At 39.9% G+C, this 18,967-nt stretch overlaps 1 protein-coding gene across 1 annotated transcript in view; it reads right to left on the bottom strand.

The window, feature by feature from the left end:
- The window catches only part of LRRC49 (leucine rich repeat containing 49), a 146,087-nt gene that overhangs the window by 84,819 nt on the left and 42,301 nt on the right, over positions 1-18,967 (bottom strand). Inside the window, exon 8 of the mRNA XM_024557498.4 lies at positions 6,288-6,349. Within this exon, the coding sequence (XP_024413266.2) occupies positions 6,288-6,349 (62 nt within the window). The remainder of the gene's footprint in view (positions 1-6,287; positions 6,350-18,967) is intronic.

Below are 18,967 nucleotides of genomic sequence, written 5' to 3' on the forward strand. Positions count from 1 at the left end.
GTTCCCCAGTGGGTAGGCTTGTGCATACTCTAGGCCCCTGTGGGTCTCTCCAACGACCTCTCCTGTGAGGCTGGGAGTCTCTCCTGCTGCCGCCCCAACCCCCAGGGGTGCTTTCAATCAGAGGTTTGAGGCTTTATTTCCCGGAGCTGGAGCCCTGGGTTGCGCAGTCTGCTTCGATCCCCGCCGTTCGCCTGGTTTATCTGTGTGCGAATGTGGGGCCCCGGGGTGCTACCCACTGCTCTGCCTGCCCCACTCTCCGCCACTCTGAGTCTGGCCCTCTCGGTTTATCTGCGCAAATGTGGGGCCGCAGGGCCTGCTAGTGCTCGGACTGCCTGCCCCGTTCATCCCACACTCCGCCAGTCTCAGTCCCGCCACGGCCACTTGAGTCCTCTCCACCCCGTGCCTGTCTCCGCCCCTCCTACCGGTCTGGATGAATGTTTATTTTGTATTTCCTTGGTGTTGGACCCCCTTGCCTGTTCGATTTTCTGTCAGTTCTGGTTGTGCGAGGAGGCGCAGTGTGTCTACCTACGCCGCCATCTTGGTTCTCATGATAGTAATATTTTTACTGAGAGCTTATACATGCTAGATGCTGAAGAGACTGTAGTGCATAAAGCAGACATACTCCCCTGCCTTTGTCAAGTTCACAGTCTAGCAGGGAGAACAATTTAAAATGAAAGTACAATAAACTATGAACACTGCAATAATAGTGGGGACACAGGAAGTTATGGAAGCATATACCAAGACCCCACAGTATTTTTCAAACTTTTAAAACCCAATCCATAGTGCGAAGTATATTTCCATTATCACCTAGTTCCCACACATCCTTGGTAAAATAATACACACACAAGTGCATGTATAGATACACCCACACATAATTAAAACTGAAAATCTTTCATGAAACAATATTTGCCCTTAAATAGGTGACTAACTCTGATATTTTCTATTTGGTGTTAGTTTTCTGGTCTTGATCCACTAAACTGATCTTAGGATCCCCACACAGGTTTTTACTTGAAGTCTGAAAAACAGAGGCCAGTGGTATTTTAAGTCAGCTGCATCACTTGCTAAAGATACAAATTCCTGAACCCCACTTAAATCTACTGGATTAGAATCCCTGAAAGATGGGTCCCAGAAAGCAGGCAGTCTGGGTGGTTCTCAGGCATGTTAAAGTTTGAGAAGCCTTGGCGATATCTGATCTGAAATCTAGAGGAAGCTCAGGAGTTGCTCAGAGAGAGAGGGGTTGGAAAAGTGTTACTGCCGGAAGCCCCAGGAGATGCGACGACTGAGTGGGCGGTGGGGAGCGTGACAGGTGTGTTTAAGGAATTTCAGTGCCAGAGGAGTCTACAGCACCATGGGAAGGCAGCGAGGCCGGAGAGGCAGACACGGCTCCTTCCACAAGCTCCCTCTTCCCGTCTCCTGCATACCGCCTCAAGAATAACATGTGACTATTTGGCCGTACAAGGAAGGGAATTTTTACATGTTACGATATGGAGAAATTGGAGGACATTCTGCCAATAAGCGCAATGAGCCTGTCACAAGACGACGAATGCCGCATGCTTACACCACATGAGGTGCCTTGTGTAGTCCAGCTCATCAAAACAAAAAGTGGAACGGTGGTTGCCCGGGGCCTGGGGGAGGGAGGAAAGGAGGAAGGCTGTATTCAGTTTGGCAAGACGAAAGTTCTAGAGATTCGCTGCACAACGATGTGAACGTATGTAGCACTGCTGCACTGTGTATTTAAAAATGGTGAAGATGGTGCATTTGTGTGTATTTTACCACAATTAAAAAACGACTACATGAGGCCAAGAGTCCTGAGCTTGATGAGAATTTGACTCCCTTCCAACGACACTGAATTCCCCTGAGTTCTACAGGCAACAACCACTCCCTTTTAGACAGCCACGGCACTAGAATTATAAACCCCTCTTCCTTCTGTTTTTCTTTTTTAAAAAGCTTATAAAAACTTTCTACATTTGGAGAATGAAAGGAAAGAGGGACTGAAGGGAAGAATCAATTACAACCCAGCTCTGTCACACTCTGCGACTGTCTCAGGGGAACAAGAGAAGAAACTGACGAAGTACCCCAGGTTTTGGCTGCAGAGCATAAAGTACCTCCAGAGGGTAGCATACGATTTGTTCTTGACAAATATTTTTGTTTAGAAAGCTCTTCCTTATGAAGGGAAATATTATATAAAGGAGTAATCTGTAAGTTAACAAGTATTCTTATTTTGGGGTATCATAACCACTGAGTTATGATACCCCAAAATAAGCGTTCCAATGACCATTAGAATCCAGCGTTCCAATGCCCATTAGAATCCTCCGAAAAGCCTTAGAAAAGCCCAGATCACCGGCCCACTGCAAATCTCCTGGGCAGATTACCCAGCAGTGAGCCAATGCCTACTGTTTATCTCCAAACCTTCCAAAGATATCTTCATGTGTATCCTATTCGGGGAAATCACTCAAAGGAAGGACAGTTATGAAAAAGGCTGCCTGAGCACCTACCCTACAAGGGTGTCCCACCTGTGGCCTGTGATCCGCACGCAGCCCAGGACGGCTATGAACGCGGCCCAACACAACATCGTAAATTCACTTAAAACAGTATGAGATTTTTCTGTGTGATTAGGTGTTGCAATGTACTCAATGTGTGGGCCAAGACAACTCCTCTTCTTCCAGTGTGGCCCAGAGAGGCCAAAAGGCAGGACACCCCTGACTCTCGCCCTCTCCAAAGCTCTTTGAAATGACTGAATATAAAAGTATGAAATATCCATAGCAGTACTAAAAAATCAGGAAGAGTTCCACCAGCAGACCAGAACACTAAGGAATTTCTGGAAGATATAAAGCAGATGGAATTAGTAAAACCCAAAATTGCTAAAGAGCCTCAACTGAATAGGATCGTTAAATTGTAAGTTGGCGGCAGAGCCTCAGAATAGAGCCCAAATCAGAGGCAGCAAGTGTTGGCAGCAGAGATGGGTCAGCTGCCCAGTAATTACTGAAGGGTTTGGAAACAATATGCTAGCCTCTCACTTCAGAGTGGCCTGATAATGAAGAGAGGAAAAGGGCAGTGTTCTGGGTAAGGGCTGGTGGCAGCGATGAAAAGGGAGCCCCCCCCCCCCCCAAGGCAAGTTTCTGTGAACAGCGCAAAGGGAAATGCAGCGGGGTGGATACCTCCCCCTCCCCTCCCTGCATCCTCCGCAGACACAGATCCTGCACTCACAACTTGCATTCACGGTGATTTTTTAAAATTTAAGTTGAGGAAGCAACTCCATCTAGACTCTCATTTATAAATAAAACTACCATCCAAAAATCATGGATGTAAAAAAAAAACAAAAAAAGATGGAGCATTTTTGTTTGTTTGTTTAGAAAACAAATACAGGTATTAACTCCAAGGGAAAAAAGTAAATTCTAAAAATCGAAGAAAACTTTCATTCATAAAATAAGGACAAACCACTAGGAAAAAATACAATCACTGCTTGGAAATTGAAAGCATGAGAGCCAAGAAAAACAAAATGAATCAACCAGACAACCAATGCCCAAGAAGAAGAGGTGAGTAAGGGAATTTAACTGATTACCTTGATTAACAACAAAATATTTCTCTAGAGGTAGGCATCATAAAATGTACTTTGGCAGGCCCCTGCACATCCTATGGGCTGCAGGAAGGCCCAGGGTTGGGGGGCGGGGGGAAGTTAACAGGGGAGGGCAAGGATCCCAGTGCGGTTCCCCAGAAAGCAAGCCTAGCGCTCCATCCTGAGCCTCTCCATCAACTCGGCCCAGGTGTGCCCTGTACCTTTAATGTCCTGGTGCCCTTCACTTTACTAAGGCCTGCTCTGCCCTTAGAGCTCAGCTCAGGTACCATCTACCCCTGGGAAGGCTTCCTTCACTTCCAGGCTGATCTACATTTTCTAATATCCCTGCATGTCGCCACAACTAAGTTGAACTCACTGAACTATAATTACCTATTTGGGTCGCTACAGTCCTCCAGCTCTGAGGGGTAGGTTAACCAGAAGCACTAATTCTATTCAGACACGTAGACATGAGTATTTGTCATCCATTCTCTAAGTGTACCTTGCATGTCTCATGGTAGAACCAAATGCACTGCTCTAACATCTTCAGGCAAACACTCAAAAAGCGTTCTGTCCACAAAGCTCACCATTCAACCCATGTTGTAATTCCCTGAATTCAACAAGGTGCCATCACATTTTGGAACTTCCTGAATTGCCACCTGAAAGGTAATTATTAGGTAATTATTATTACCTAATAATTTATGCAAGTGGTCATTTAAGAATCCAGTAACTTGGTTAAAACCAAGAAGCTCTAGTACATAAGCAATTTCAAAGCATTTTCGTCTCCCCAAAATGGAGATATGTTTGGATATTTTCATCCGTGAAACACTATCCGCGAATTTTCCAGGAGACCCAAAAGCTGCTGACTTGCAGCTTTACCCTGCTGTTTCTGCTCTTCTGGAGCCCTGGTACCCCTGGGCCACTGCACTGTACGAGGGGGGACCCCCCCAAAATGGAATTTATTTATAAAATGGAATGCATTTATTCTTACATGTTTAAACTTCAGTCACCTTCCAAGTCCTCTCCATTTGATGCACTATACCTATCCAGATGTTTTCCCACTGCTCAAAACAGCTTTTGAACTCGTCAATTTTGATGCCTTTTAGTGTTTTTGCCATTTTTTGCTTCACCTTGTCCACATCAGTAAAACATTTCCCTTTGAGGACTTTTTTCATCCGGGGAAACAAAAAAAAGTCACTCAGGAAGAGATAAGGAGGGAGCAGCTGAGGGTGCACAAGTGTTACCTGTGAGTGCCATTCACAAGTATTACTCGTAAACTTTGGTTCCAGGTCTTGCTAGAAACAGGATAGCACCATTTGGAGCTGGTTCTGCAGTGATGCCAGGAGCTCAGGGACCCTGAGAACCCGGACCATCATAACCCCCACTCCCACAATTATCTCTCTCTTTAAGTTACTCCCCATAAACCAGGCAAGAAACAGTAATGAGTTCCACCACAGGCTGGGGGAACCTAAGGGTTGGTAGCACCCTAACCAGTAAATATCGTGAGACACGAGAAACAACATATTGGGAGAATGAGAAATTCCCCTCTCAACACAGTTGTCTACGGCCTTCAGGTAGAAATTCCCTAAAGAGAACTGAGTGTCCCTTACACTGCCCCTGAAAAATAAATCCCACCTCCTCAGCAAGAAGGCCGGTAGCAGAGCATTCAGCATAACATGGAAAAAAAAAAAAAAAAAAAAAAAAGAGAGAAACCACTCCAGAAAACCTTAATGCTTTTTTCCACAGAAGAAAGCGAGAGACACAGGGTATTTTCTTTGAAACAAGGCCTATTTGCAAAGTTCGCCGTCTGGACCTCATCTCTAACCTTCAAATATACAGTACAAAGATACGGGTGACCCCAGTGTGAGTGGGGGAAAGAGCGCACACCGAAAGTGCCTAAAAACCAAACCAGTTCTGAATAATCAGAAGCACGGACCTAGAGGCCGGGAAGAGATGTGCTCTCAACTCTTTTATACTTCATTCTTATCGTGTTGTAAAAGCAGGTTCAAAGCGCAGCCTTGAAGAAAAACTAAAAACTTAGGGGTAGTTTGTTATCAAGCTGAGTCCAAACTAAGTGGCTAGGGGGAAAGAGAAGGAAGAAGTTAGGGAGGGGATTTGGGCCCCTCCTCACGGAAAAGTCTGACAGCTTGCCTCAGCTGCAGTTCTGAAATCTGTCACACTGACACCGAATAAGACTTTGTCACAACACAAAGGACAATATGCTTCAAATCTCTGTACCAATATTTATACATTTACATATTTAATATTCCATCTCTGAGCAGCATTAGTCCTACGTCGGGTACCAAGTTGGAAGTTGTAGCCTAATTAGCAAGTGTCTCTGTGCCTGCTGCATCAAAACGGTTCAGCAGCCATACAGACTCTAGGTAATTTATGAAAGAAATTCCAATTCCACTGACTAGTGCAGTAAATGTCAAACAAAGGACAGCAAAATGTATACTGACATTTCCACGTTTTTCAACACAGCATCTCTAAAGTATAATTAAATAAAAAGCACACGTTATTCTAATTTCACCATTTTAGTATTAGAAGCAGTAATACACATCAGAGCTTCGTTTTTTCCACCAAGAACTCTGTCACCGACAGCCCTATCATTTTCCAATTTAAAATCTCACATGTTAATAAATTCTCCAAGGCACTTACAGTCTCATTTTAAAGCACCGGAACCCACACAATCAAGCTATCAGTAGAGGACAAGTTGGGAGCTTCCACTTACTTAGCTATGTTGTTGAAGCTGAGAAACAGACGCTGGAGGCAGGGCAGATTATCCACATCCCTCTAGACGGAGACAGAAAGCGAAAATTCATCAGCTGACAGCAAAAGAAATACTGTACATGTCTTCTTGCTCAGCTGTTGAAATACACAGTCATTCCCATTTACTGCAACCTTGCTAGACCATTGATTTCTACTGGATGTTGAGCTCCATTCTTCTCCACTGCAGATTAAATGGGAGGGTTTCAGTACATCCGCAGAACAAGCTGCACCACTCACAAGGTGGGAAGCTCCGAAGAGAGCAGGGCGAGACGCTGCTGCTAGCCTCTTTTGGGAAAGAAGCCAAAAATGCTTCTTCAGCATTTGAACTGGAGCACAAATGTAGTATGAGCAAACATTTCTTAAAAATCATTTTTAAAAGGGAGCTGTTCAAATGCTTTAAATTTTAAATTTATGCAATTAGCTTTCCAAACAGTACTGAGAATTTCAAAGCCAATTTACCTCACTATTTTCAAACCCATGGAAATTTGCCACTCAGTTACAAATGAACCAGAACACAAACAATCCCCCCCCCCCCCCCCCCCCCCCGTAAAACTAAAAGCAGATCATAGTAAGTGTCACTGAAGGGCACCTTAAGGGCAATTTCCAATCTAAGCAAGAACTGGAGGTTCTTGTCATTAGAAAGCTACCCTGTTCTGTTTAGCTACAGCACCCCAAAGCAAACCTCTACCATCTATTTAAAAGTAGTTACACTCAGCAAATTTTGAAGTCCTTGGCCACAGGATTTAAAATCACGAAATACAAATAAAGCTACCTAGTTTCATTAAGTGAAGCAGCACAGACCTTCTGAGAAGTACGACATACTGGAGTAAGAGAATCTTTAGAGGAAGCTCGGTCTACAACCTCATGCCTCACATGAGAAAAGCAGACAGTGAGGCTGCTGCAGGGGCGGGCGGGTGGAGTGGGGAGGAAGGTGACCCAGGGCTATAAACTACCCTGGAGTCTGAGGCAGGACAAGGTTCCATTTATCGTGACTTCTATCACTCTGTTCTTCAGAACACTGCACACTGGCATTTCTCCCATAAGATCACTGCTATTTTTAAGGGCAATATAATTACAATAATTTCTAGTTACATGCGTTTGAAGAATGCTAATATAAATGTATATATGTCACACATTACTGTGACCAACGTTTAAGCCAAATCCAATCCAACCTTCTCGGCCCCTCAGGCCCTCGACAGTAGGAAATGAACGTAACCGCAGTGGCCAGTTCACTGGCTGTGCACACCATCCATGGGGCACTGCCAAGCTGAGGCCCAGCCCGGAGAAGTCTGCTCCCCAGCTGTGAGTGAGTGGGGTTTCAGGCTTTATCAACACGGGCAAGGAATCACTCTGCATGAAACAGGAAGGCAGCCAAAGTCCCCTCAGTGGGCGACAGGCTCCACAGTTGACAGGGTTCTTGAATCAGCTCTACCAGCTGTGTCTCTGATATTCCCCGAAAGGAGAGGAGAGCGGGGTGGGGAAAGAGCGGTAGGTTAGTGGGAGGGCTCATTTTATCCCAGGGCCCTGTTTCCCAAAGGAAATGGTAGCTTGCTTCCTGTCTGCCCTCTAGAAGTATGGAGCCACACCGAACCGAAAGGCCTCTCAATCTTGGGGAATCTCTTCTCCGCGATTCTTCCTGGAGTCCACCTGAGATATTTCTGGGCAAAAGCATTGTTTGCTGACATCTAACTGGGAGAAACTGAGCAGCAGTAGCCTGGATCTCCTCCGAATCAAGGCACCTTAAAAAAATACGTGTGTCTCTTTGAGGTCCTACCACCTCCAGAGACTATAGACACCATTCAAGACATATATTTTTGCTAGTTATAAGTCTAAAGTCAAATTACATCAGGAGTTAATTTGTGAGAAAGGTCTTTTTAACATTCATTTGATTAAATTGTAATGTTTTATATTTACCTTCATTTATAAAACAAAGTTTTAACAGAAGTCTGTATCAAATTTTCAAAATCAGTAACTGTCGTGACCTCATAGAGCTATGAAAAGTATTCACAATAAATTGAAAAACTAAAAATCACATTCAATTACATATAGCCTTACAACCACTTTAATAGTCTTTCCAGAAATTTAAAAAGCAAAATAATTATACAATCATTTTTGTTGTTCCAAATTTCATTTTTCAAAGAAAATTATAACTTTTCTTTAATTTTTCTAGCAATTCTGGGGTATATTGTGTAATGAATCCCTAGCCTTCTAATAGACATGTTATCCTGGTGGCATTTGAGGGGAATCAGCATTCTGCAATCTGCTTACCCACCAAGTATTATTATTTTGGAGTGATAGGGAACGGAGAAATGGGGTCTAAGAATGATGTGAGAAAGCTAAATTCTCACAGCTTTGAGAAAAAGTCAGTACGTTCGTTCCATTGTCAAGCATTAAACCCTCCCAACCCCTTTTTTCCGGAGACGATAATATCACAGGCAGAAAACTGCCAAGGAGCAGTAACTGATGTGCATGGCCTCAAGTTTATTATATTTAACAAAACACAGTCCTGAGAGTCACATTTGAAGCTTTTTCAGAGATTCAAAATCATGTTACACATTTAAAATATATAATCCTTTTTAAATACATTTAAATAAAATTACTTACTACAAAATTATTAAGAGAATTATATTCCTTATTTTTCAAAAGTATCGTAACTTGCCATTCGATAAACATGCTCCCGCCACCCCGCTGTTTCCCACATCCCTAGACTTCACAAAACGACCGAGTGATTCAGCAGTCTGACCGCGCACGTGACATCTATCACTGGACTATTTTTAGAGGGGCCTCCTGCAGAGGAACAGGGAAGAAGGACGGCAAGGTGACAGGGCTTTGGCACCCGTCACGCAGGACAAAGAAGACTACAATAAAACCACAGCTGCTCTCACCTTGTTGCTTATTCTCTCCTACAAAAGAAGTCACAGTAAAATCATACAGGAGTACTTATTTTAATTTTGAGAACTAGAAACATATTTATTAACAAAGCATTGAATAAGCTTGAAAGAACAACAAAAAAGTAGTATTTTCATAGAAATTTATTAAATTAATTCCCAAATGACTACATGCTTCAGCCATCACTTTGCGACGCAGACACATATTATATGATGAATAATACCTGGAAGTCATCATATCAATGACTCTAATCATGTATTTAAATGCCCATGAAAAAAAGCCCATTATCTTGCTCTGTTACCCAAAGACATTAACATGCACATCTGCTTTTAATATTGTTTACTACCATTACATGGCAATAAACCTCAGGCCATCTAACTGCAAGTCACTCTTCCAGTCCGGTTTTCTGCTATGCACTGTTGGAACTTCCCCACACCAGGAAAGAATAAAAGGGACTTGGAAATGAGACCAGTAAGCAGGTACTGATACTCTGATTACAGAGATTCCTAGTCTTAATAATCTAGAAGAGACAGATTTAATAGTTATGAAAAAAAAGAGAAACTTCATCTTTATAACTGCAGGCCTTTCCTCACTTAAATTTGTAGTTCAAAGTCACAACCCATGCATGACCTAACAACACTGCTCATAAAAAGCCGTCCCTAGCATGAGTGCCCCTAGCACTCTTGGCAAAGACACAAACTCAACTCAAACTTTGCAACATCCTGACTATCCCAAACTACTTAGCCTGTGAACAAAAATTAGCATGAGCAAGAGTGAGCAGGAATTTCAGGAGGCAAATGTAGAACTGGAATATCTATGTTTAAAATTATTATAGAGCCCTGACCGTTGTGACTCAGTTGGACATTGCTCTGCAAAGTGAAAAGCCACCAGTTCAATTCCTATCAGGGCACATGCCTGGAATGTGGGCTGCAAGAGGCAACCATACGTGCTTCTCTCCCTCTCTTTCTCCTTCCCTTCCCCCTCTCTAAAAATAAATAGATCAAAGATATAAAAAGAGAAACTACTATATCCCTACTATAGGAATAAAACAAATCAAAACATGAGAAAATATGATTACTATGAACATAGCAATCTGAATGTTCATTAAAAAAAAACCAAAACCCCAGCTGAACTTCTGTAAACAAAAAATAATGGTCATGACTAAAAATTTAATGGATGGACTAAAAATTGCATTACACAAAACTGAGGAGACAGTTAATGACTTGAAAAATAGCACTAAAAAAGTAGGAAAGCCCAGGATGGGGTGGCTCAGTGGGCTGAGCACCAGCCTGTGAACCCAAAGGTCGCTGGTTCCATTCCTGGTCAGGGCACATGCCTGGGTTGCGGGCCAGCTCCCCAGTTAGGGGCATGTGAGAAGCAGCAGATTGATATTTCTCTTGCACAATGATGTTTCTCCCCCCTCCTTTTCCTCCCCTTCCCCTAAAAATAAATAAATAAAAATTTTTAAAAGAAGTAGTAAAAATGCAAAAACATAGCACAGAGAAATAGGAATGATGGAAATTTTAAGAAACAAACAAGAGAACAAGAAGATCCACACTATGCTTACAGATGTTTAAAACGTACAAAGAGAAAAAATAGGAGGGAGGAATATTTGAAAATACAAAAGGCTCAGAATTTTCCCATAATTAATAGAAGATATGAACCTGCAGATACAGAAACACAAATATTAGCTATGCCAATAACATCACCATATTTAATCAGATCAGTGGGAGACCTCGGCCAAGACAGAGGTATAGGTAGATATGCTTTGCATCCTCAAAACCAAAAGCAGGACAACAACAAATTTAAAACAAAAACAACCAGAACTGCCAGAAAATCAAACTGCATGGGAGTCCCACAACCAAGGAGTTAAAGAAGAAACGTTCACCAGACTGGTACACCAAGACAAAGAAACACGGCCCAAATGAAAGATCAAAACTCCAGAAAAACAACTAAGTGACGAGGAGATAGACAACCTATCAGATGCAGAGTTCAAAACACTGGTGATCAGGATGGTCACAGAATTGATTGAGTATGGATGCAAAACAGAGGAAGAAACGAAGGTTATGCAAAGTAAAATAAAATATATATATATTCAGGGAACCAATAGTGATGGGAAGCAAATCGGGACTCAAATCAACAATTTGGATAGAAGGAAGAAATAAACGTTCAATCAGAAAAGAATGAAGACAAGAATTCAAACACATGAAGAGAGGCTTAGGAACCTCTGGGACAACCTTAAACGTTCCACCATCTGAATCATAGGGGTACCAGCAGGAGAAAAAGGAAGAGCAAGAAATTGAAAACTTATTTGAAAACATAATGAAGGAGAACTTCCTCAACCTGACAAAGGAAACAGACTTCCAGGAAGTCCAGAAAGTCCCAAAGAAGTTGGACACAAGGAAGCACACAACAAGGCACATCATAATTACATTAGCCAAGATGAAAGATAAGGAGAGTATCTTAAAAGCAGCAAGAGAAAAAGAGACAGTTACCTACAAAGGAGTTCCCATTAGACTATCAGCTGATTTCTTAGGAGAAACCTTATAGGCAAGAAGGGGCTGGAAAGAAGTATTCAAGTCATAAAAGGCAAGGACCTACATCCAAGATTACTCTATCCAGCAATGCTATCATTTAGAATGGAAGGGCAGATAAAGTACTTCCCAGATAAGGTCAAGTTGAAGGAGTTCATCATCACCAAGCCCTTATTATATGCAATGTTAAAGGGACTTATCGAAGAAAAAGATGATCAAAACTATGAACAGTAAAATGACAACAAAACTCACAACTATCAACAACTGAACCTAAAACAAAAACAAACTAAGCAAACAACTAGAACAGGAACAGAATCACAGAAATAGAGATCACATGGAGGGTTATCAGTGGGGAGAGAATGGGGGGAGAATGGGAGAAAAGGTACAGGGAATAAGAAGCATAAAAGGTATGTAAAAAATAGACAGGGGGAGGTTAAGAATAGTGTAGGAAATGGAGAAGCCAAAGAACTTATATGTAGAACCCATGGATATGAACTAAAGGAAAGGAATCCTGGTAGGAGGTAGGGTGCAGGGCAGAGGGCAACAAAGAGGAGAAAAAAAAATGAGACAATTATAACAGCACAATCAATAAAATATACCTTAGAAATTCATATCTAAGATACCATCTTATAATTATTTTACATAAAACTTGGTGAAAACAAACTTATAATTAATCAGTAATAAAATAATCTATCACTTAGAATTTTTATATTATTATTACTGAGAGTTCGTATAGATTTACTGAACCATATGTTTTTAACAAAATATCATTTTTATGAATATGAAAAAATTAAGCAAAATAAATTCATTAAATAAATGAACTCCCAAAGTATCTTGACTTACTATAAGGCAGTGCAGTTTTGGCAAAATGGTAGACAAACAGATGGAACAGAGAAGAAAGTCTAGAAAAAGACTCATTCGATTATGACTCAATTTCAATAGACATCCATTTAATTCAATGGGGAAAGCAACACGTTTTCAATAAAAGTGATGGTGCAAACAGACATCCCTATGTGGGAAAAACAAACCATCAGCTCTACCTTACACTGTATCTAACATTTAATCAAAGATGAATCACAGGCCTAAAGTGAAAGGTCAGACTAGGAAGCATCTGGAAGAAAACACAGGAGAACATGGTGATACTGGGGTAAGGCACAGACTGTTTGGACAAGACTAAAGGCACTAGTGACGAAAGGAAACACTGACAGATTGCACTTCACAAAAAGTAAAGCTTCCACCCAGCAAAAACATTGTTCAGAAAGCAAAAAGATAAGCCATGCAGAAAATACACTCAATTATCAAATAAAGAACCTGAATCTAGAATAAAGATCTACTACAACTCAACGATAAAATGATAAATAAGCCAATTTTTTTAATGGGCGAAAGACTTGCGCTGATATTTCACAAAAGGGTATGTGGGAATAGCCAATAAATACATGAACGATGCTCACCACCGTTAGTCATCAAGGAACTACGAAATAAAACCATAACGAGGACCGCAGAGTCACCAGAATTACAAAGACTGTCGATGTGGAACACTGGCAAGGGTGGGGAGCAGTTAGAATTCTCGTTTACGTTAGTGGGAGCGCAATATGGGATGATCGCTTCACGGGACTGGCATCTTCTAATAAATGTGGACACCCGTCCCTTAGGCTCAGTAATGCCGCTCCTATGCGTGTACCTAAGGGAAGTGAGCGTGTATGTCCAGCAAAACAAATATACACATAAAATACCATAAAAGTATTTATAGCAGTTTTATTTGTAAGAATCAAAAATTGGAAATAACCAACATGCCCGTGAACAGAAGAATGAAAAAACAAATTGTATTATATTTAGACAGTAAGTACAATTCAACAATTTAAAAAAACTACTGATAAATACAATAAAATGGATGAATATCAAAACATTTGCTTAGTAAACAGTAGAGTACACACTTATACACACACACACAGAGTTCAAAAACAGCACAACTGACCCATGCAAGTAGAAGTCAGGAAGGTTCTGGGGCAGGGAAAGTCAGTGTGACTGGAAAGAGGCACAGGAGAACTTTCTGGAGTGATACAAAGTTTTCTCTCTTGATCTGGGCGGTAGTCACATGAAAATATATACACATTTAAAAATAAACTGTACAGTTAAGATTTGTTCATTTTACTGTATCTCAGTTCTACCTCGGTCAGTCATGGAGAAAAAGTCGGCATGTTTAGAGCCCACCGTCTGAGACACCGTGTAACAGTGATGTCCGTGCTGCTTGGGCAGATTGTCTTCTGTGCCAGCCAGCACGTCGGCGATGCAGCATACACTAAAAGCGTGCTCTAGCACTGTCTACAGGGTTTCTCCCAAGCCGATCCCATTCTGTATGTTTTGATGTTGATAAGAGACACCAGTACTGTGGTCTAAATGTTTCTGTCTCCCCAAGTTCATATGTGGAAATCCAAACCCCCAAAGATGGTGGTGTTAGGAGGTGGGGACTTCAAGACATGCTTAAGTCATGAGATGGAGCCTCAGGAATGGGTTAGTGCCTTATGAGAAAGACCCTGCAGAGACCTCTGGCCTCTTCCACTCTGTGAAGACAGTTAAAGGCACCAGCTATGGAGCAGGAAGAGGGCTCTCACCAGAATGCAACCATGCTACCACCTTAATCTTGGACTTCTTAGCCTCCAGAACTGTGAGAAATAAATTTCTGTTGTTTATAAGCTACCCAGTCAGTGGTATTTGGTTATAGCAGCATGAATGTGCTAACACACCACCAAGAATTATTTAGACAGCCTCTTGTTACTTTGAAATGTCTTCATTTATTCCAATTTCTCCTGCCTTCAGCTGCATTATTTGGCATGTGATAAACAAATTATCTGAGCCTATCTCAGCAACAGAAGGCAAGAGTCTCACCAACTTGGTTATCTTCCTTTGAAAGTATTTCATTACTAATTAGCAGGAAAATATGAAATTGCAGTCACTCCTCCAATAAAAAATGTTTACTAATATCAAATTTATAGCTTTGTTATTCTAGTTTAATGTCTTTTTTAATAGACTAAAGTTTCATTTCAATGCCAAATCATGATGTAATCCTTTAAATACATTTTGAACAGTGATTAAATTCAAAACATGTACTAACAATTGAAATGACAATAGTATAAACAGTTATAACCCAGTTCACACATACTTAAGCAATGAAATTGCTGTAGCCTATCCAATAGTGGTTTTAAGAGGCCACAGATTGGCCCTGGCCCGATAGCTCAGTCGGTCGAGCATCGTACTGTGCACCAGAAGGTTGCAGGTTCCATCCCCAGCCAGGGCACATCCCAGTTTTCGATTCGATCCCACCGTCGGGGCATGTGCAAGAGGCAGCTGATCAATGATTCTCTCTCACACCAATGTTTCTATCTCTCTCCCTCTCGTCCTCTATCCCTAAAAATCAATAAACTTATCCTCAGGGGAGGACTATAAAAAAGATGCCGTAGATGGTAAGACATACCCAGATTTCAGAGTTGTTGAAATATGGGCAAAATGTGTCTTAAATTGGCGAAATATGGTGGTTCCACATCTATACACAACATAGTGAGTCTGAAGGAATTAAAAAAGAAATCCTATACTCTTAAAAGCAGCGAAAGGACGACAAAGAAGACTGCCTACAATAGTGATAGCAGACAGTTTAATGACAATAATAGAAGACCAAAGACAGTGGAATAAGAGCTTCAAACATCTGCGAGAAGGATAACTGTCAACCATGTCAAACCATAAATCATGATTAAAAGCAAAATGAACACATTATTAGAAAAAAACTGAGAGAGTTTACTACCACCAAAGTCATCTTAAAGGACCTTTATCTAAATTATGTACTTGGGGAGGAGTGCTAAGCCCAAACCGACATGTGAGTGAGTCCAAATAAGCACTGACTGAAAATACCAGCAATTGAAACATCTAATTTTGAGAGTAAAAACAAAAAGAAAATACTAGGCAACAAAACCATGTAAAGTGACAAGGATTTACTGGATTAAATGATCCTAAGGTCCTTATTTGAGAAAATGGTATGGATGTGTATCAACTAACTTGTATCATTTAAGTCAAGGGTATATTTTCAAATGTCAAGAATAGCCATTAAAATGAGTCAGAAAGAATAGTGGAAATGTCATCAACCTGAAATAAGGCACAAGATCGAAAAGCAGAGGAAAAGCAGGACAAATAGAAAGCATGAGAAATACTGAAGTGATAAATCTAAACTTATCAGTAATCACAATTAGTATAACAGACCAAATTCTCTGCTTAGAAGTCATATTCTCAGGTTCTAAGCGAGAGAAGGAGTCACGTCTTCAATTTTTTTTTTTAACAATGTCTTGTTATATCATTTAGGAAATCTGACTAACAGGTAGTGGGAATTCTTTATGCCATTGCAACATTTTCTGAAATTATGTAAAAATTTAGAAATTGTAAAAGGTTAAGGAATAAAAGAGATATACCAGGGAAAAGGAACCAAAAGAAAGCTGGCATTAACAATATACTAACTAAAAGTTAAGGCAAGAACTATGATTAGCTTCCTGATACACAATTACCTAGAACAGCACCTGGGATATGGCCCCTGCTCATACAACACCTGCTCAATGGAGGAGGGAGCAATAAAGACATACAATACACAATGATGAAAGGAACCACTTACCAGGGATGCATCAATTTTATGTTTACGAACCTAGAAAGATAGCTTCAAATGCTGGCCACATACTAGGCAAATAGTAAGTATGAACTATACATATTCACAAGGCAATAAAGCAAACTTCAACAAACGTCGAAGAACCAATTACATATAATCCACACTGACTGGCCACAATGTAAGTAAGAAAAGAATGGCAAAAAAAAGAAATCTGTATCAGAAACTTTAAATATACTTCCTAACGGCACATGGGTCAAAGAAGAAATCATAATGTAACTCAGAAAGTGTTTAGAACTAACTGATAACAAAAACACTAAATTTTAAAACTTGTGGGAAGAAACCCTAGTGGTTCTTAGAGGGAAATTTATAGCCTTAAGAGCTTGTATTAGAAAGTAAAAAAGACTGGAAACTCATGTATAAAATACCCAGCACAAAGCTAGAAAGAAATAGAGGAAATAAGAGCTAAGAACAAAATCCACAGGATAATAAGCTATGAGAGAGGTTCAATAAAGGCAAAAGCTAGTTCTTTAAAATGACTAGTAAAATAAACAACCTTCAGGTAATATTGATCCAGGAAAAGGAGTGTAGAAATAAACATTATTAGAAGTGATGGAGGATATGACTACAAATAGAGCAGCTAGAAAAAGAAAGTGAATTTTGATGAAAGAAGACATAGCAAAACCAATGTCCACTATTACTACCAAGTTAAATAGTTTAAAACTACCCAGATTATTTAACAAATAAGTTCTATACATATTAAGGAACAGATCTTCTTTACATATAAATTGAGATCTAGAATAAATAAGAAATCAAAACAGGGAATCACAAAACAGCAAAGTAGTGAGGATCCACAATGTATTTTATGAGGCTAGTATGAACTTCATACCAGAAAAGAGCAATAAAAAGAAATTACAGGCCAATCTCTTTTATTAACATGGATATAAATATAGGGGGGAGGGTGGAAGCAGGGGAGATAGGTGGGTTTGGCTGGGGTAGGGAGGGGCCATGGTGGGGAGAAAATGCAGACAACTGTAATTGAACAACAATAAAGAAAGAAAGAAAGAAAGAAAAGCACTGTAAATATATAACAATGACATGCAATTGCCTTTAAAACCAAATGTATGGAACAAAAATAGTTGGCAAATAGTTACTGAAATGTATTAGGTGCTGTGTTACGGATACAAAAATAAAGTGACCAGCATCCAAAATTAAATAAATAAATAAATAAACGAACAAATAAATATTGTAAATAAAATATTAACGAGCAAAATCAGGAATGTATATAAACTATAGTCTATAATATACATAATGACCAACAATGCTAGAATAACTTATCATTACAAAATCTTATAATGTAGTTTACAAATTTAATTGTCAAATAATCCATATGATCAATCTAAGAATTATAGAACAATCATCTAATAAAACCCAACAACAATTCATAATATAAACTCTAAGCAAACTAAAAATAAAGAATAATTTTTTCCAGACTAATAAATGGCATTTACCAAATATAGGTAGTGATATGTTCTCTTCAAAATAAAAAGCAGGACCTGGCTGGTGTGGCTCAGTGGACTGAGTGCCGCCCTATGAACCAAAGGGTCACTGGTTCAATTCCCAGTCTAAGGGCACATGCCTAGGTTGTGGGCCAGGTCTCCCAGTAGGGGGCGCTCAAGAGGCAACCATACATTGATGCTTCTCTCTCTCCCTTCCCTTCTGTTTAAAAGTAAATAAATAAAAATTTCTTTAAAAATTTAAAAAAGTAAATAAAAAGCAAGACACTTTTACTTCTTTACCCAACTTTGTACTGGGGGTTCAGTCAAACTGGAAGTTCAGTCAAACAAGAAATAAAATCTACAACGATTAGGGAAAAATTATCATTGTTTGTAAAAAATTATAATTGTCTACATAAAAAACCTAAGATAATCTACAGATATAGTATTTGAATTATTAAGTGTTACAGCAAGGTTGGTAGATATTAGATCAATGAACCAAAATCAACTGTGGTTCCATATACTAGTAATAGTAAGAAATCTGTTTCTGACCAAAAGAAAATTACAATAACAACAAAAACTGTAAGATATCTGGGAAGAAATTAAACTAAATGAAACAAAAAAACAAGTAAGTTTTCTATGGAGAAAAGCATAAAATCATAATTAGACATAAATGAACTGAGAGATGTGCTGTCTTAACATTACGTCATTCGTATTAATGACATGTTCGCATTATGATATTGAAGGCTCAATATCATAAAAAAGTAATTGTTTTTGAATTCAAAGATACTCCAAACAAACAGACCAGTAGGGTTATGCATGAAAATTTACTTGCTATTTCTAGAATGTATACAGAAGAAGAAAGGACCAAGATGATTTTTAAAAATAAGGAAGGAAGGAAGGCAGCTTGGGAAAGGAAGGAAAGGTAAGAAAAAGGAAGACTGTTCTACTAGCTCCTAGGACAGAAAAGAAAGTTACAATTATTAAGAGAGTGTTGTTATACTGAAACATGGATATTAAACGGGCCAGGGAGGTCAGGCACCAACCATTCATATGTCGATATTTATTTTGTTAAAGGGAAACA

The sequence above is a fragment of the Desmodus rotundus genome, chromosome 7, assembly GCF_022682495.2.
Source record: "Desmodus rotundus isolate HL8 chromosome 7, HLdesRot8A.1, whole genome shotgun sequence".
NCBI classification, from domain to species: domain Eukaryota; kingdom Metazoa; phylum Chordata; class Mammalia; order Chiroptera; family Phyllostomidae; genus Desmodus; species Desmodus rotundus.